At 36.3% G+C, this 20608-nt stretch overlaps 1 protein-coding gene across 1 annotated transcript; it reads right to left on the bottom strand.

Annotated features, from left to right (window-relative positions):
- Position 1: 1 nt before the first annotated feature.
- LOC114265151 (putative inactive receptor kinase At5g67200) lies at positions 2 to 6929 on the bottom strand. The gene is made up of 2 exons (XM_028205883.2): positions 5281 to 6929; positions 2 to 980 (listed from the first exon to the last, which is right to left on the bottom strand). The coding sequence occupies exons 1-2, from the start codon at positions 6746 to 6748 to the stop codon at positions 412 to 414; spliced, it is 2037 nt and encodes a 678-aa protein (XP_028061684.2). The 5' UTR covers positions 6749 to 6929; the 3' UTR covers positions 2 to 411.
- Positions 6930 to 20608: the final 13679 nt, after the last annotated feature.

The raw sequence follows: 20608 nt of genomic DNA, 5'->3' as shown, positions 1-20608 counted from the left end.
GTAGCAAGTTAAATGTGATTCTCATTGCATAATCATTTTATAAATACATTCTTCATAAATTCCCAAGAGTGGGAAAGTAAGATCTCAAAAAAAAAAAGAAGACACAAACTGCTTCACAATTTCAAGTACGGGTCAACTCAGATGAATTGAACTTTGAATCTGAATAGCAAAACCTCAAAAAATCCAAATCCTAAAAAACGTTCCCAAAATTGTATTTTATATGCCGTTTGGAAAATCCCCCAACCTGAAAGAACACTTGTAGCTTAGATTCATAAACCCATTGTGAACACAAAGTGAATTTGTATTTTCACCTCATAAGAATCCTTTTTGTATAAAATTTCATCAGGTTATCCCGGATTTACAGCTTTTCTTAGCGGCTCGTAGCGTAAGTGCAAAAACAAGTTTAAGCAATCAATATCCATTATATGCATTCCTTGCATCATTTTCTTCTATCATAACACTCACCTTTATTTCTTGTGTCATCTTCAACACTTGCCACATCAATGGCCTCTGTTCCGGGGACGTCAAGCAACAAATACTAGCTACCTCAACTAGCATTCCGAGACTGTTTTCTTCCCCAACATCATCATCCCTCATTGCCCTAACCCAATCCAGCATATCAGTTGGTGCAAGGAATGGATGCTGTGATGGAGGTTTGCCTGTAAGAAGCTCTAACAAGAGGACACCAAAGGCATACACGTCGGACTTGGGGTTGGCTCGGCGGCTGGACTTGCGGATGTCAGGGGCCTTATAGCCTTCAGAGTCTGGATCACCACTTGAAGACAGGTCTGCAAGGGCAGCAAGGCAATAGTCTGTGAGGCAGGCCTCAAAGTCAGTGCCAAGGAGGACATTGCATGATTTCAGATTGCCGTGGATAAGCTTTGGTGTTTGATGGATGTAGGCAAGGCCTTGAGCCACGTCTTCTGCAATCTTCAAGCATGAAGTCCAGTGTAGAGGTTTTGCCCTTGTTGATCTCGAACCTATTTACATATGCATCATACTTCAGTTAGAACGGCAACATGGATTAGAAATTTATATACAACTTTTCTCACTACATTTTCTTTCCAACCAAATACATGCAAGTCTATCCCACATGTATTTATTAAACCAAAGCCCACTATATTGTGTCCAATAGTAGCAACAAAGAAAATGCAATGAGAAAGGAGGTGTACGTAAGCATTACTCATGTGGAAAAATCTGACCTACATTTTTTTCGAAGGAAATCATATTCAGACCAAGAAAGAATTCAACCTGCAATTTTTTGGTTGAAAGGTAGATTCAAGAGAGAAATCATAATGATAATGTTAGATGAGGGTTCACTCTATTGAAGAGGTCCCATAGAAAAGCAAAATGATCAGAATAAGCCAGGCATGTACAGCATATTACACAGAAAGAGGAATCCTCAAAATATAGGAACAGCTGCATCACACTGGATAAATTTAAATACCACCACAAAAATTATGAGCAAATTCCTTGAAAGTCCTATTTGAAAGAGGATAAGTCTATTTAGTCGCACAACCTTTTGAATACTCTCAAAAGTTCATTACGTATTTTTCTTTTGCATTCTTGTTTGTGCATTTGTTTTTCTCTATCTCTTTCTCTTCATGATTTTCAGTGACCGACAACCATACCTTACTTCTTCTCTTTCTCTTTCTACCATATAGTCACTGATGACCGACGACCATCATTGCTTGAGATTCACCGGCAACCACCAACTATCAACTCCTTACTTTACCCTCACCGACAGCGAAAGAGACTATCTACATGAGATTCGACTAAATCTAAACCAAAAATAGTTGTCGGAGTACAATATTTTCTCTATATCTATTTCTCTTCTTCGATTTCTCAATTTTTCTAATTTCAAGTTCTGAACAAGTTTTTAAATTTTAGAGGCAGTGAAAACTAAAAAAAATTTACAGTTTCAGTTTTTTTGTGCTGAAATGAATTATGCTTTAAAACTATAAAATTTTAAAATTTAATAATTTCATAATATTCTTCAAAATTATAAAATTTTACAGTTTCATAACATGTTTTCTAGTTTGATTAATAATGATAAATGCTTAAGGAATCATACTCTAAAATTGTAACATTTTACAATTTCAAAACTTACTTTTCAGTTTGATCAATATTGAAGATTATTTGCTTAAACCCTATAAAAATTAAAAAATAATATATACTTTTTCCCATTGTTGTTTGTTGTTGTTATTTATTTATTTATTTTTTAAACTTTCAGTTTATCAATATTAATATATTTTGCTATATGTTTTCACTATAATTTCTGCATTTATTCTTTTTTTTTTTTCCGGGCAAAATTCTGAACATTCTGGTGAGTCTCTGATAATATTCTTGACGTTCAATGAACATTCTGAACATTTCGACGACTTTGAGTGACGTTCAGAACACTCTAGTGATACTCTAGCGAACTTCTGGCAATACTCCAACGATTTTCTGGTAATGTTGAATATTCCGATGAGTCTTCGATGACCGTTTAATAGAAGTCCAACGATAGTGGGTGGGATGTATCGGCGTTTTTAAAGTTCCAAAAAAAAAAAAAAAGAAAGATTTTTTGATTACAGTTAAAAATATGTAAGACTAATCGGTGCAACTTACTAGTAAGTGCCCCAAAAATGATCTACTCTCAGCACAAAAACATTGGGAATTTAGTGAATTTAACATGAATGAGAACTTTTATGATTTACATCAAGATTTACAACTCGCTAGCTTTTCTTGTACAGTCTCCAAATGTCAATAGAAAATCAAGGTGGAAGGAGGAATAAGAAAAAGACAAGAAACTAGTTTTTAATTTGTTTCAAAGGCATATCATTGAACCTTAAATGGGCTTCAAAATTCTAAGAGAAGATTCTTACTCATTCACGTGAATCCCATAAGATTCACTGAATCTGACCTTTGGAACATATTGTAATGACAATCACCTCCAATGGCACAACCAATACTGTTTTCGTAAATGAGCGTATAATCAGTCAACGGTGTACTAAATGTTCTTCATGCCAAAGGGAAGAGGAAGAAACAAATTCCATGCACCCGCAATTTTGGAATAAACAGAAAATATAAGCTAATCTATTATAAACTAGCCATTGCCTAGTACTAGTCTCATCAATCTTTGAGTGCAAGGAGGGGAAAATATTAGGTAAAGAGGTAACCTCCAGTTTTGTATGCACCAAGACGCCACGTTTGGGATTCAAAAGTGCCCTGAGCTTTTACCATTTCACCGCAAAATACATTTTAAATTATATTTAGATCATGTTTGGAAAATAAGAAAAATATTTACATTGTAGAAAATGGGCATTTCGTGATATATCTACTGAACACATTTCTAAAAGAGGTGCGAGACCACCTTGAGGTGACTACCTCAACTAGCACAAATGGTGTAAAAGACTCCAAAATAACTCTTATTTGACACTCCTCGAACTGCCTTAGGCTCAATAAAGCCCAATAAAACTCGATTTGGAAGTAAGTACCTCTATATAATCACTCGACTTGAGGGTCAAAGAGGCTGATTCTATGATTTTTCATTGCTCCAAGAGCCACATCTTCCAAATTCCCTTAAATACCTCGAGAACTATATATTTTAGTAAAACACCTCAGCACTGAACAAATGTAATATATTTTTGTAACTAGTGTAATGAAGAAGTCAAAATCCCCACATCACCTCCTCAATGGTCAAACTCTTGAAAGAGCAATTTATACTGTTACATAAACACAACAGCTCAATATGGCACTACCCCTTTTCGAAGCTTCATCAGCCTTTTGTTTTCCAAAAGTTCACACTATCTGATGACTCTGACATCTGTTCTCCTTATTAACTGAAAGGTACAAGTATATATCTTCCACAATAATTGACTCTGACAGTTGATAACTTTTAATTGTCTTCCACAATCAGCCCTCTTAACTTAAAGAATCCCACATTACCAGATAATTCCATTTTCTAACCCATCTTTCCAAGCATGCTGTCATTTGACAAAATAGTATTACTGATCTAAGGTAACTAAAACTATTACAATCTCTCAACAGCATCAATGGTCCCTCACCCAAAACTCCAGACCCAAACCGAACTTAAAATTACCAATTTACCTGACACCAAAATTGGGAAGGAAACAATGCATCTGTATGGTGTTTGCATTCTCATGTCCGCAATGTAGCTTGATCTAAAAGCTCATCGTGAATCTCCAAATCTCAAAGCTAAACCTAACTTCGTGACACGATCAATCATACATATATGTATTTTTGGTTGTTGATACTGTTCAATAGAGTGTCGTTGTATTTGTTGTTTCAATTTCTTCATCCCTTTAGAAGTACAAAAGGATATGAGTCTTTTGTTGTGAACACCACCATCAAAATCCAAGGTTTATCTTAAATTCTTAAATCAAACTTACTCCTTTTTTTTGAACTTTTTTGTTTGGCATTCTTTGGCATCACACAGTTTTGCTTTTTGTTTCTTTTATGATTGTTGGACTTACAAAAATGGATTGCTTTATGCTAAATTCCATTGTGGGTGACAAAGTCCAAGGTGTGTCTTTCGTGTCTTAAAAAACACCTACTCAATTAGATTGAATCCCTATTCTTTTTAGTCCATTACTGGTTAGAACATGTTTTTGGATTCAATTCATGATTAAAAAAAAAAAAACTACTTTCTAGCTTCAAATTAAGAATTACCAAATATTCTAAATCTTTTTTTTTGTACTTATATTAAACTTAGTTTTCAGGCTAACTACAAACTTAAACAGGGACATTTTGCACAAGCATTGTGTGTGAGGTTGCTGCTAGTGGAAAAGTTAAAATAGGATATCCTAATTAGACTTGAGCCACACAAGTTCAAATCCACACATCACCTCCTAGAGGGAAAAAAAATATTTTACTTTTTCACTCCTGGAGTGAAATCTATGAGGTTCCACAAATCAACAGCGTTACTGTTTAATGCATCAAACATACATTTGTTGACAAATCAACAATGTGATTGTTGGCAGCAAGCGCCGTGGTGGACGGTGCTAGCCCATCGAAAGCGATAGGACTCTGCAACAGTGATCCGCACCTTCTTCGGATGCCAAACAAAAAACAGTTTTGTTGCAGCACCACAGTCCCCCACTCTAATTCTCACTAATGTTTTAATTCAGTCGGACAATTTCTTTTTGTCCAGTATGAAGGAAACGAAATTGAACCCAATTTCACCGAGTCAAAAACTCTCTCGACTCAGAAGCACAATCAATGAGTAAAAACCAGAAAACAAAATCAACAAGTGATGGACAGAGATAAGAGATCTACCGTGAATGAGATTGAAGAGACTACCATTTGGTTGGTAATCATAGATGATGAGTCTCTCTTCTTTGGCCTGAAAGTAAGCTCTGACTGGCACCAAATTGGGGTGTCTGAGTCCTCCCACCAATTCCATGTGCTTCTCGAACATCTCTCCGCTCGTAATCGCAGTCTTACCGGCATCGAGCCTCTTTACTGTCACTATCAGCCGATTTCCCATCACGGCCTTGTACGTAGTCCCAATCGTGCCCCTCCCAAGCAACTCTGCTGAAGCCCTCATTAGATGCTCCAAAGTGTACACCTGTGGGTCGTCTGCGCAGAAAATCAAATTCCCGCTTTTCCGAGCAGGTTTTGGAGCAATTTCTACTTTCTTCTCTTTTGCTTCTAATTCTAATTCAGTATTCACAACTTGCGCCTCAATTGTAGTGTTTGCAGCAGCATTCGTATTTACAGCTTCGGAGTTGAATGTTGCTGATTTTGAGTGGCTTTGATGATGATGATGTTCTCTCTGCTTCTTGAATAATGCGAAAAGAGAGAGAATGGCTGCAAGTAGGATTAGAGCTCCAATAACAAACCCTAACACTATGCCGATTCTCTTGTGCTTCTTCGAAGACGGCGGCGGTAGAACGACGCCTTGTGACTGAGAGTTCTGGATAACCGGCTGCGGCGGTGAAGCGGCGGCGCCGGAGGATGAGGAGGAATTGAAGAACGGCGGAGCGGAACTGCATCCTCTGTCGATGATCTCGCCGCAGAGGTTAGGGTTCCAAGAGAACGAAGAAATGCTGAATCGCGACAGAGTTGGCGTGACCGGTATGGCTCCGGTGAGGTTGTTATTCGACACGTTGAAGATCGTGAGAGAGGTTTGGTTCAGAGGCGGAACCGTACCATTGAAGCGATTTGAATCGAGCCGGAGGTAGTTGAGCCGGTCCAGACCGGTAATCTCGGCCGGGATTGAACCGGTGAGGTTGTTTTCAGAGAGATCAAGAACAAGAAGTCGGCGAAGAGAGAGAGCCGAGGGAGGGAACTTTCCAGAGAACGAGTTCCGATCGAGCAAGAGAGATTTCAGGTTGACGAGTCCAGCGAGGTCAGGAATCGGTCCGGCGAGCGAGTTGTCCTTGAGACTGAGTACGCGGAGCTGGTCGAGACGAGTCAAGGTGTCGGCGGCGAAGACACCGCGGAGGCCGAAGCCTCGGAGAACGAACCGGACCACTCGGCCTTCGACGCATTTGACGCCTTGCCATTGACAATAGTCGAAGCGTTCATTGAGCATGTAGAGAAGCTTGTTGTCTAAGTCAGCTTTGGTCTTGAATGAAAGAAGAGCGATAGCGTCGGAGGGTAGTGTTGAGTTCACCGGAGCCGGACGCGGCAGGGCGGCGTAGAGGCTGGTGGTGGCGGTGGCGGCGGGGACAGAGACAGTGAGGAAGAGGAGAGAGAAAAAGCGTTTGAGAAGAGAGAGGGAGAGTATGGGCGTATGCATGATTGGAAGAGAGAGAGAGAGAGAGAGAGAGAGAGAGTGAGTGAGTGTGAGTGAGTGAGGGTGGGAGATTTGTTTGTGGTGAAATATGAGTGTTTGTGGTGTGTGTTGTTTTTCTCATTTTATTAGGTGCCAACTTTTTAGTTTTTTTTTTTTATATTTATAAAAATTTAAAAATTTTAAATAAAAATTTATTTAGTAAAATTTTTTATTTATAAATCAATAGTCTCAGTTTATAAATTTGGTCAAAAAATAAAAACACAAAAAATATATTTTTATTTTGAGTTTTGAGTTTTGAGTTTTTTTTTTTTTACTACCCAACACTAGCCACCACCAGCCACCATTTTCCACCATCGTCTTCTGCCGCCACCACCACCCACCCCCCACCACCTGTCATCACCACTCACCACCCACCTGCCACCACCACCTACCACCTGCCACCATCACCCACCAGCCACCCACCCACTTGCAACCACCACCCACCCTCGCCACCACCGCCACCCACCACCAACCTGCTACTACCATCCATCACCCGCCGCCTACTTGCCACTACCACTCACCACCCACCTGCCACCACCATCCACCACCTGCCACCACCAGCCACTTGCCACCCACTCACCACCACCACCCACCATCACTACCACCACCACTACCACCATCACCCACCACCCACTTGTCACCCACCTGCCACCACCACCACCCACTCGCTACCACCTACCACTCGCTACCGTCACCCACCACCACCACCACCACCTACCTGTCACCACCCACCACCCGCCATCCGCCACTCACCTGCCTCCACCACCTACCATCCGCCCACTCGCTACCACCTACTACCCGCCACCGTCACCCACTCACCCACCACCACCACCACCACCACCACCACCTGCCACCACCCACCACCACCCGCCATCCGCCACCCACCTGCGGCCACCACCCACCACCTGCCACCAACACTACCACCACCCATTCGCTACCACCCACCATTCGCTACTGTCACCCATCCAGCCGCCAGCCACCACCCGCCATCCGCTACCCACCTGCCACCACCACCACCCACCACCGCCGCCACCACCACCACCACCACCCACTCGCTACCAACCGCCACCGTTACCCACCCACCGCCACCGTCACCCACTCACCCACCACCCACCCACCCGCCATCTGGCACCCACCTGCCACCACCAGCCATCCGCCATCCGCCTACCACTACCACTTACCACCCGCCACTACCACCCACTCGCTACCACCCACCACCTGCCACCGTCACCTACCCACCCACCCACCACCACCACTACCCACCCACCACCACCCGTCACCACCAGCTACCCACCACCCACCGTCAACACTTTCCACCACCGTCTTCCGCCGCTACTTGCCACCACTTGCCATTTCTCACTTTTTTTTTTTATATTTTTAAATTTTTTAAAACATTTTGTCAATTACCAAACGCGTTTGTAGTTTATATTTTTCTAAAAATAAACAAAAACCAATTTATAAAATTTTTATAAATATAAACTGAAAACGTAAACGTTACCAAACACACCCTTAGTATCTAGTTTAGAAAATTTGTTATTTTAGACTTCGTTTGGGAAGTGCATTAATTTTTTAACTTTTTAATTTGTTTTAATTATTTTAATTTGGGGTTAAAAAATTTAATTTAAGAAAGATTTTTGGTTTTTTTAGGCTCTATTTAGTTGTGATTTGTAAACGTGTTTCTACACGTGCGTTTGAGTATGATGTTTGGTTATTGTTTTAGAATCAATTTTCACGAGCTCTGTGCATCAGTCGCAAAATTTTGCCAAGGAGAAGACCGCCCGGACGTTCTTAGGGACTTCCACCCGGATGTCCTCCGCTGTACAGAATTTTTTTTTTGGCAATTGATTTATATAATTGGGAAAAATCTTTTCTGAATTTTTTTTAATTTTTAATGTGCTTTGAAATTTTGAGTTGAATGTTTAGTTATGAGTTGTAAATTTTTGTATCACATATCAAATATCACATCAACAATTCTCCACTCAAATCAAATATCTTTTCAAAAACTATTTTCAAAACTCTTTATCAAACAAATTTTCTACACTCAAATCATTCTACAACACACAAACTCAAAATATAACTCATATTCTCAAATCACATTTACAAAATATAACCAAACGTAGGTTTAGTTTTTTTTTAAAGAAAGAATGTAATGATTATGGATTGGATGTGATATTTTGTTTTATTAAACTAAAAAGTCTATTTTATTTTTTATAACTATTTTAGTCAAAAAATTCTCAAAACCAACTTTCCAAACAGAGGTTTAATAAGTTATAATTTTTAATTATTTTAATAGGTTAAAATATTTATCTTTAGAAAGATAATTAATTTTTTTAATTAAATGTGATATTTATAAATAAAAAAGTAAAATGATTATGAATTTAATGTAATATTTTATCTCATTAACTATTTAAATTTATTTTATCTGTTTATGAAATTTAACCCAAAAAAAAAATCCCAATGCCAATCAGTATGCTTGATTTCAGTTTTTTAAAAATTGAATTTTTTTATTTTTCATATTTTTTTTGTTTTTAATAAATATTTTTTAAATTTTAAGTAATTTTTTTATTTTTTTTATGCACCTTACTTAGATGCATCTAAATAGTAAAATATTTGTAAAAAACTAAATAAATATACAAAAATACAAAAAAAAATGTACTAATTCTTTTTTTAATATTTTTTGGTATTTCGTGTATTTTTTTTAAAAAAATTACAAATATTATACTTTTTAAATTTATTTAGGTTAAATGTGCCTATAAATTTAAAAAAAATGCTTAACATATATAAAAAAAAAATCATTAAAAATATTAAAATATAGAAAATAAAAAAGTAAGATTTTTTAAAAATCATTTTCTCAAAATCAGAATCAGTGTGAGTTTGTAACTGTGATGTGAGCTAATCGATTTAGAGCATCTCCAATATATGCCCTATATCTTTAAATAGAGGATCTTCTTTCAAAAACAATTTCAACCCATCCTCTATATCCTCCTCCATTTAGGAGGAGGATGAATTGATCCTCCAAATATAGAGGGAGGATGAAAAAATAGAGGATCACTCTAAAACACTATTCACTCTTTTTTGATCTTTAATTTTGTCTTTATAACTTAATATGTATATTCAATATTTATAAAATTAGTTTCATTAAAAAGATATTAACAATACCTTTAAAATGAGACCAATATTAATTATATTTAATAAAAAATTAAATAAAATAATTTAAATTTTAGAAAAAAAATTGGATAAAATTTGAAAGAAAAGTGAAAAAATGTTCAAATTTTTAAAGATATAGAGATGTATTATTGGAGTTGTCATAAATAATAAAATTTTTTAAATTTATTTTTTTGAATAAAAAATATTATTTTACTCCTTTATATTAGAGAAATAGAGATGTATGGGTTGAAGATGCTTACGAGGGAAAGGAAACAGGGCTTCGAGAAGAGAGAGAGTCACTGTGAGAGCGCGCGTGTTGCGATGCAGCTGTATTTTTAAAAATAAAATAAAAAAATCTCTGGTGTCACGTGAAAGTAATACTGGAAGGACATTAGTCCTGTTTGGTAGAGCTGTGGGAAAGTGCTTATAGCTTATGCCTAAACAGCTTATAGCTTATAACTTTCAGCTTAAGCTGATTTCCAGCTTATTCTTAAAGCATCTCCTGCCCCACTCAAAGAATAAGCTAATTTCTGACTTTCACAAAGTTATAAGTTATAAGCTATAAGCTAAACCAAACACATCAAAATAGCTTAAATTAAGCTGAAAGCTGAAATAAGCTGTAAATAATTTCTGCCAAACAGGCACATTATTGGGGAAGAAAAATGAGTCGGACCCCCTTTGTGGAGGACCCCATAACTCCCTTACTGATCGACACTATTCATGATGTGTGGGGTTCACTCATGTATGTGTGGGGTCCACATCATGAATGGTGTGAATCACAAAGGGGGTTATGGGGGTCCTCCACAAAGGGGGTCTTTATCATTGCTGATTGGGAAATTGTTTGTGAGTTTGAAAAATTTATTAAAAATTAAATATAAGAAACAATGAAAAAAAAAATACTGAAATAATTATTTTTGAAATTTAATTAGGATTCATTTAAAAATTAATTTTTCATTTTTTATAATTATATATATATAATAAAATAATAATAATATGATAATTTATAATAACTTTCGACTATTTTAATCACTCTCCAAATAAGGTCTAAATTTGCCACATAATATTTTTTTTCTTAACCAAAAATAAGAATAATTTAAGACATTGGAATATATGAGCTGAAAAAATTATCTATAGGACAATGAAATATATGGTTTCATACGAAACTAAATTATTTAAAATATATATATATTTAAAAATCAGCATTTAAATTTAGTATTGCTTGGATTACATTTAAAATAAATTTAATTTATGCATTTTAAAATCTAAACACTGTGTATATTTTTATTATATATAATATTATCTCTAGCTTTTTGCTCATAATTCCCATAATATCTAGAAGGAAAATGCTAAATTTTTTTTAAAAATTATCAAAATTTATATCAAAGTGTGAGACTCAAATGACATTACTTTGGGTTGGTTTGGGAAGTGGGTTGGCTTTTTGGCTTTTTGACTTTTTTGGCTGTTTTAGCCTGGGCTAAAAAGCTTTGTTTGGGAAGGACTTTTTGGCTTTTTGGCTTTTTTAGCTTTTTTTGTGAGAGAAGAGTGTAATGATTATGGGTTGGATGTGATGTTTTGTTTTTTGTGACTAAAATAGCCTATTTTATCTTTTGTGGCTAAAATAGCCAAAAAAGCCCAAAACCTATGTTGCCAAACAGAGGCTTTATCTGGATTCTAGAGTTATTTTAGTAGAATTGTAGGGTGTTATAGAAAAAGCTATTCTAAAATAAATGAGTAATTTATTTTGTATTGATAGGTCACAATACACTCACATCATTTTGTATTTTTTTATATAATATTATTCTTAATAAATTTTCTATCTTATTGAGAGAGAAATAAAGAGTTGTGCCAGAATTGCATTAATTAGCATTGAAAAATTAGTTAGAGATAGAAAAACATATTAGCAGTCAAACTCATGTCGTTATAATTCTTTAAAAATGTATTTATACATGAATATTAATTTATGAATTTATATTTTATTAAATTTTAATTAAGATTTTTAGACTGTTAAGTCTCATCAAATTTTTTATAGTTACAATTGCCCTTTAAATGATGATTGTTCATCATTTATAATTATCTATAATAAAAAATATGACGCTTTGATTTGACATTTATGTTGATCTTCAAAATTTTAAAATATCAACTTTTAAATTAAAAAAACTAAAAAAATTAGTGCAAAAAAAATATTTTTTTTTTTGAAAAAATTGAAAAAACTAAATTATTTTTTTTGCAAAACTAAAAATTTTGTGTCTATCAAGGAGTATGATGATAAAACATTGATGTGCAAAACTAAAATAAATAAATAAATAACTTTAAAAATAAAAAAAAATTGATAATGTACTCAATTTTAAAATTGGAAAAATTTGATAATGTTCTCAAATGTATTAGAAAGTTGAATTAAACCAATAAGTAGAATGACAAAATTGATAATGTTCTTAGTTTTAAAAATAAAAAAATAAAAACTGATAATATCCTCAATTTTACTAAATGGAACTTATTGATTCAAAAAATCCTAAATAAAACCTAAACTACCACAACATTTATAAATAAAACTTTTAAGTAATTAACTCTTCTTTAAAATGTTTGAAATCAGGCGTTGTTGGAATGAAAGGATCCCTATTGTTGGGGAATGATGAGAAGCTGATGATCTTTTTTTCTTTTTCTTTTTTTTTCGATTCATAAGAAATTAAAGACAAGAGTTCGAAAGTCAAACTACAAACCAGAGGGTTAGTCCCTCTCAAATCTAACACTAGTTATATCATCTACAAGTGAAGCTCTAACTTCATCTGGAGGATCTTCAAGAAACACAACATGTTTTGTTTGAGCCACTCCCATGTTAGCCAGTTGATCAACAACTCTGTTTCCCTCTCTCAAGGTGTATACCAGAGAACAACTACACCTTTTGAGTAAAAACTTGGCATCTTTAATGAGGGCCTTGTGTGGTGAGTTTTGGTTTGGACCATGAAGAAGCTGATTGATAGCCTCTTTAGAATCTGATTCAATGACTACATCTTTAGTGCCTTTTTGGAAGAGGATGGTGAGCCTTTTGTAAATGCCCCATATCTCAACCTCCAAGCTAGTGCAATGGCCTAGCTTTCCAAAGTAACCCCATAACCAAGTGCCTGCCTCATCTCTCAGCAAACCCCCATAGTCTGCTTGTTCTAGGTCTCCCTTTGAGCAGCCATCAGTGTTCATTTTTCGTGTACCTGCAGATAGACAATGCCAATCAATTAATCTCTGTAGTACAGGTTGGGGACAGAGAGGGAAATGATAAGCCTCATCAATCTCTTAAACATAATTGAAGATGTTCTAGAGACTGATGTGAGTTAGGTTTAAAAAATTATCAAAAACCAATTTGTTACGGTCTTTCTAGATTTGCCAAAGAGTGGCAATGAAAATAAGAGACCAGTTTTTATCATAACAAAGAGATTTATTTTTCATATTAAGAGTAACCCAATCTTTAAAAGGCTGTTCATTCCCTTCTTTCCACCAAGACTAGTTTTGGATAGTAAACCAGATCACTCTGGAAGTAGTACAATCTCTAAGTAAATGTGCCATATCTTCACTATATTGGGCACATCCGGGGCATGTATCAGTATCAGCTAAGTGTCTAACAACCCGCAATTGATTGGTCAACAAACGGCCCTTTAACACCAACCAAAGAAAGTATTTCAGCTTTTGAGGGATCTTGAGTTTCCAAGCCCACTTCCAGTCCCTGTTACTCAACTCAGAGTTAGTAATGAAAGTAAAAATAGAAGCTGTAGTGAAATTACCAGAATAAGAAGGAACCCAGGTTAGAGCATCAGTGAATGTAACATATTTGGGCCTATAAACTTTTAGAATCTCATTGAGATCTTACTGGTTAACAATATTGGATAGCAAATCAGTGTCCCATTTCCAAGAGCATTGGATTGGTAGCGGTTGTTTTGTTGGATTGGTAGCGGTTGTTTTGTTGGGCTAGGGGTTGTGTGCCACACCACTAGTCATGCCAAAGAGAGATGTCTTTCTCATTTCCAACAGTCCATTTAATACCCTTCTTAAGGATATCCCTGTTTTTACAAATACTTCTCCAGCAGTGAAACGATTTTTTCTTCATGGGCCAAGTGTACAAAGTATGATGATTCAGATATTTAGAGTGCAACACTCTACACCAGAGTTTGTCTTTATCACTGATTATTTTCTAGCCTGGTTTGGTGAAAAAGGGCAGTGTTTTGATCCCTAACCTTCCTAATTCCAAGACCTCCCTCAATTTTGCTTTTGCAGACATTATCCCAGTTAACTAAATGCACCTTTTTTTGAGTATCAGTGTCACCCCGCAGAAAGTTTCTATTGATTTTATCGATTTCATCACAAGGTTTTCTAGGAAGTTCCATGGTTTGCATATTATAGGAGAGGATGACAGAAGTGACAGATTGGATGAGAGTGGCTCTTCCAGCCAAGCTGAGGGTTTTAGCTTTCCAACCTGAGAGTCTAGATTTCAGTTTCTCAAGAATATCTGTGAACAGGTTCTTAGTAACTCTATGATGGAGTAAGGGTGAGCCTAAGTATTTCCCAAGATTATGAGTAAGGGGAATGCCACTTTGGAAGCTAAGAAATTTGGCAAATCTAGTAGGGAGATTGGGTGAAACAAAGAGTTTTGATTTCAGGAGATTAACTTTTTGGCTAGACACTTCACAAAACTCAGAAAGGAATGCCATAACTGTTTCACAATTGGTATGATTGGCTTGAGTAAAAAGAATCAAGTCATCTACAAAGAACAAATGAGATAAGGATGGGCTATTGCTGGATGCTTCAGTACATTTCCAACAACCCTTATGAACTTTCCTATTGATCATGTTAGATAATATTTCCCTTGTCTAAGCCCTTGCTTGTTATGAATACCATCAATTACTTCACCATTCCACAGGATAGAAGAAAGTTTATTAGTGACATAGCTTATAATCAAATCAATCCAATCATCATTCAATTTGAATTCATAAGTGTTTCTATAATGAAGTCCCAGGAAAGTCTGCCATAGGCTTTTTCTAAGTCAATCTTAAAAATCATTCCACCCCATCTACCTTTTTTATATCTTAAGGTGTGCAGAATTGTCTTGGGTAATGATAATATTGTCAGTAGTGGTTCGCCTAGGGATAAAGCTACTCTGGTTTGGGGAAATAACGCTATCTAACAGTGGTCTAAGTCTTCCCTCAATGATTTTAGTTATAATCTTATAAGTGACATTACACAAACTTACGGGACGAAACTGTTTAATGGTTTCGGGGTGTTCCACTTTGGGGATCAAGACAATAAGAGTTTCATTAATCTCAAGAGGCACATATTTGTTTTGAAAACAGTTTTTGACAAAATCACACACGGAGTAACCTATAGAATGCCAATAGTTCTGATAGAAAATAGCCTGAATACCATCCTTACCAGGAGCTTTAAAAGCCCCAATGTCTTTGACAACTCTAAGAATTTCAGCATTGGAGATGGGTTTGAGGAACTCATGGTTATCTTCATGAGTAAAATGGGTTGGATTTAGATGAGTCCAATGGTCAAGGTGAATGGTATCTTCACTATTGAAGAGATTTTGAAAGTAATCAAGGATATCGGCCTTAATATTGTCAGTGTCAGTGATCCAAGAACCAGCATTATCCTTGAGGGCATTAATTTTGATTTTCCTTCTCTTAGCAATAGTAAAGACATGGAAGTATTTAGTGTTTCTATCACCAAGAGTAATCTGATTAGCCCTAAATTTTTGGAACCATAAAATCTCCTCTTGAGCCAAAACAGCATTATATTGTTTGATAAGGTCTTTTTGAAGGATGTGGAGATTATGGGTAAAGTTAGTTGCTAAAGCCCTTTAGGTTCCCTCTATCCGAGCAAGGAGATGTCTCTTCCTCTTAAAAATATTACCAAAGACCTATTTATTCCATTCTTTAACTCTAAGAGTGAATTCAACAGTAGACTCAAGAAGGTTGTTATTCATGTCAGTCCAAGTGGATTTAATAATATCAATGAGACCAGGATAGGTCATCCAGACTGCTTCAAATCTAAAAGGCCTTTTAGAAGGATTAAGAGTGTGCATATCTTGAGTGTAAACTATAAGAGATGAGTGATCTAAGTAGGTACAGGGAAGAGTTCTCACAGCAGCTTCAGGAGACCTGGTTCTCCATTTTGCATTGCTCAAAGGTCTGTCTAATCTCTCTATTGTATTCACCAAGCCTTGTCTATTGTTGGTCCAGGTCATCTTTGGTCCCTGATATTAACTTGACTTGTGTCCCAGATGATCCATATCCCACATACTCTACCAATAGGGTCAACAATGGAGGAAGCTGTGAAGCCCAATTGATTGAAGAAATTGCTCATTTTGCTAAATGGAACTTTAGTCTCCATGAGAATAAGTATTTGAGGTTTATGGGTCCTAATGATTTCCACAAGGTTCCTTTTAAAAATGTTGTTACCGACATCGCGACAATTCCAGAATAATAGTCGTAGCAAATTCATAGAGGGGTAATGAATGGGAGAATTAGTTACCAAATCCTTAACAATGCTTCGTATCCTCCGATGGTCGTCCTCTTTTGATCTTATGGAGGCGAGCTAGAACGAGTGGAGTGGTTTCAGATGAGGATCCCCCCAGTTTGGCACGATCCTCATTCAGAGCTGCTCTATCCACCAGGCGAAAATGACTAGACGAGTTGCTTCTCTCCCTGGTTCTAACAATAAGCTCACAGTGCTGGTCTGGTTGTGATATTCTATCACTTCGTCCATTAGATCCTCTGAGATCTGGTTGCCTTCCTCCGTCATTGCTTCCTTCACCAAGGTCTAGTGGTTCTTTGTCTGAGAAGTGTGGTTCTAGGGTTTTAGGGATGGGGGTGGTTTATTATATACTGCCAAAGGTGGGAGGTGGGTTAACCTTAACCATGGTTGAGTGTTCTTGGCTTGGGTTATTTTCCATTGAAAAGTTCACGTCAGATGAGTTTTGGTGCACTCGATTACCATTGGAGGAAGTTTCCCTCTATTGCTTGCTCGCAAACCAGATTCCCTGAGTGAGAATCTTTGGCATGTACAGATGAACTTTCCCCTACTTTCTTCCAACTTGATTGAATCTGCACCTGGGTTGCTGTATCCTTAGCTTTGGATTATTGTGAACCTATTTTGGATTTTCTTTTGGTGTTTTGTACTTGATTTGGGCTTGCTGGTAGACTGGGCTCACTTTGGGCCTTATCCTCTCCTATTCTTATATTTTCCTTACCCTGATGAATATAACCTTGGTTGTCTGGACCTTTTTCCAAATATTTAAAGGAGTTAGTTTTCTAGTTTGGGCCAGTTGGATCTCATGCCTTTTTGGGTTGGGCTGTTCTTTGGAACTGCATGGTCACAAACACCCATAGGCCAAATGCTTCTACCTTACTGTTCTTTGGTTGCAGGTTATCGTTATTCTCAACTGTGTAGTTGTTAGTGCTTCCGTTATCGGAAACGGCTAGTGTTTCCATCGCCGGTGGAACTCTTGAGATCTAGAATCTGTAAGCCTCCTTTCAATAATCAATGCGTCCACAAAGGAAACAGAACAAATGGAGAGACTTATATTCTATATTGTAAACCTTGTCCTCCAAAATGAACTTTGGTGTAAGGGGTTTGCTGAGATCCATTTCTATACAGACTCTTGCAAATTTTCCGCACATTGTCATAGCCGTGGTCCAATCGATTTTGAGAGGTTGACCAATGGATTTAGTAATTGCAAAGAGGACTTTTTCTTGATAGTATTCAATCGGAAGCTCGGGAAATCGAACCCAGATAGCAATTGTGGTTTCAAAAGCTTCCGATGGTTTAAAGTCTGGTTTCCATCGTCGCACAGTAAGGTAATGGTCCATGATGACCCATGGGCCTCCTGTGAAGACTCGAGCACAGTCTTCCTGCTCAGAGAATTTAAAGAGAAAGTAATTACAGCTGATATCGATAGCATTAAATTCGCCTTGGAGGCCCCAAATATTCTTGACCCTAGAGCAGAGCATTCTGTACCCAATATTCTTGCCCAACGGTTTGATAATTAGGGCATTTTCCCAAGGTTTTCTGATATTCTCTAGTAGCTTCTTAGACAGAGGTATGGTGGGGAGGCCTCGGTGCTATGGATAAGTGTTCTGGATCCTAGAGTGACCCCCTTGATCAATATCATCTTCTTCGTCAGACGAGAGGTGTTCCACTCTGCTATCAAATGTATAGTCACTATTTTTGCCAGTGGCTAGAGCCTCTTTGAAAGATTTGGGGGGGAGAGGACCCAAAGCTACAGCTTCTTGGCCTCCATGAACTTCATGGAGTACTTTCGTATCCATGTCAAAGATATTTGCCATGGTGTTCTTTTTATCTACATTGGAGCTTTTGATTTTTTTTGTACTTCTGATGAGATGATCCTCTTCCTCAACAGATTTTCCTTGATTAGAAGGTTCGCGAAGGTCACTTGGGGTGTGAGAGTTGATTCCGATTGTGTTGTCTAAGGGATGGGCCACCATTACTTTCTCGCTCTAACCACACAGGATTGTGATGAAAAGTTGATGATCAGTGACATGAAAGTGTTAATAAGTTGATGATACAATGACGTTACTGTGTGTTGAATTAGAAAATTTTTTATGTCACTCTCAAAGTAAATTCATATGATATTTCAACTTGCTAGGTATTGATTAAAGTTGTGCAATTTCGTACATTCTATTAGAATTTTGAAAAATAACTTGATAAGAACATCTCCAATGGTATTTGCTAAGATAGTATTATTATTGTTATAATTTGGCAATGAATAGTACTATTTTGCCAAATTATAGCAATGGTGCTCCAATGGTAACTTGTTATTTTAGCAAATCTCAACCAAATTTTCCTCCAAGTTTGTAGGTGTTGTTTGGATATATGTTTTTTAGTGATTTTATTTATTTATTTATTTTTTGTTTGTTGTGACCTTTTTTTAATTGTTTCTAAAAAAATTATGTATTTATATTATTTCCAACTAGACAAATATAAAAAATGAAAAAAAATTGAAAAATTGGAAAAAAAATTAAATATAATTCACCCAACCAAAAAACATATCATTACAAAAAATAAATAAATAAATAAAAAATAAAAATTATCAGGAGACAAGGGACAAATTTAAATTTAATGGACCACTACATTACATTACAAAATAAAAATGACATTGAAAATAAATACAACAATTACATTAAAAAATAAATGACATTGCAAATTAAAAAATACATTATCCTGTAATTATTCATTAGGAGGTAGGGGAAAATAGTAATTTGGGTTGCTGACATGTGCGGACCACTTGACGAAAATCTCATTTTTTTGCATTATGTGATACGCTTTCATTTAAGGGTCAAAATGTGAAATGTCCATAATCATTATCAAATGTTCTTCCTTTTTGATCTCATGTTCTTGTTTTCTAATCTCAAGTTTTTTCATCTCTTGCAGTGCTTGAATCCTTTTTTCTTTTCCTTCTTAACAAGGTGTTGGTTAACTGTCTCTAATTGTATGCTCATTTCTTGGACTTCACCAACAGTTAGATTGTTACCAACACTTAGATTGTTACCAACACTTGGACTGTTGTCGTCTTCAAAAGAAATACAGTTATCTATAGGGGAATCGGGGGTTGAATTAGGAGAAAACAGTGTATGTAACCTTGGCTTCACCGTGTTCGTAGGAGTTACATCTTGCCACCTGATATTGTTTTGCAAGATTAGCCAACAATATTCAAAAGAAAAATGTTTGTTTTCATCTTGTGGGTATAACAATTTTTCTTGAAGCATCAGTGTCAATAAAATATTAAATTAATTAATTAGTTAATTTTTATATAGACAGAAAAAAAAACTAACATAATAAATGAAAATGAAATCATACTATATCAACTTGTGACGCCTTACTTAGATGTAGATTTTCGACTTGTGCTAGACACCCATGAAATTTGTTGCAACATTTCATAATTACACCCCATCGAGATGAGATAGACACTTTTGTTTTTGAGTGATCATTCTGCAGCGAGCAATAATTTTTAAAAATTCTTCCCAAAAAATGAGCATGCGATTACGAATTCCCAGCAATTAGGTCTTCAGTAATGTGACTCCAAGCCCTACAAATTGTCACATCTTCTTGAGAAGCGAATGATTTTTCTCTCTTTGTTTTTGATGAACCTTCCATACTGATTGTGTGAAAAATTAAAATGAAAAATATAATTGAAAGAAAAATTGTTGCTGTGAACTCAAATTGGTGAAACAAAGTGTGTGTATTTATACTACTATAAAAATACTACCCTTTTTTTTAGTCGTTTAATTTTTAGCTGTTGGTGTGTTCTGTTTAGAAAAATAGCCTCTTTTTAATTTCCAAATTGAAATAGAGCCCTTGGCTTATTTTACACATTCCAAGATAGTATCATCACAGTTGGATTATATAGATCCAATGGCTCAAATGAAACCTTATCCCTCTATCTCTTATTCCAAGACACTACCCTCATTTCCTTTTCGTCACTTTGATCACCCCATCACTTTATCTCTTCTCTCTTTATATCTCTTCCATTACAAATCCTATCTCTCTTCTCTCTATCTTCAAATTGGGGGTCGGTGTTTAGATATAAGAGAGACGAACCGATTGAGGAAGGAGAGGAACTTCTTGGCGAGAGATCGGAGGGAGGGTTGGTAGTCATCGGCGATGATGAAAGAG

This window comes from Camellia sinensis, chromosome 1, assembly GCF_055761805.1.
Source record: "Camellia sinensis isolate YWXY chromosome 1, ASM5576180v1, whole genome shotgun sequence".
Classification (NCBI taxonomy): Eukaryota; Viridiplantae; Streptophyta; class Magnoliopsida; order Ericales; family Theaceae; genus Camellia; species Camellia sinensis.
The sequence above is the reverse complement of the archived record's forward strand: the minus strand, read 5'-3'. Positions and strand labels throughout refer to the sequence as shown.

Bases quoted from the DNA above. Each gene is read 5' to 3' on its own strand.
- LOC114265151 (XM_028205883.2), bottom strand. From the start codon at position 6,748: ATGCATACGCCCATACTCTCCCTCTCTCTTCTCAAACGCTTTTTCTCT. The intron at 981-5,280 runs GTAGATCTCTTA...ATATGTAAATAG, and splicing joins TCTCTTCAATCTCATTCACG to GTTCGAGATCAACAAGGGCA.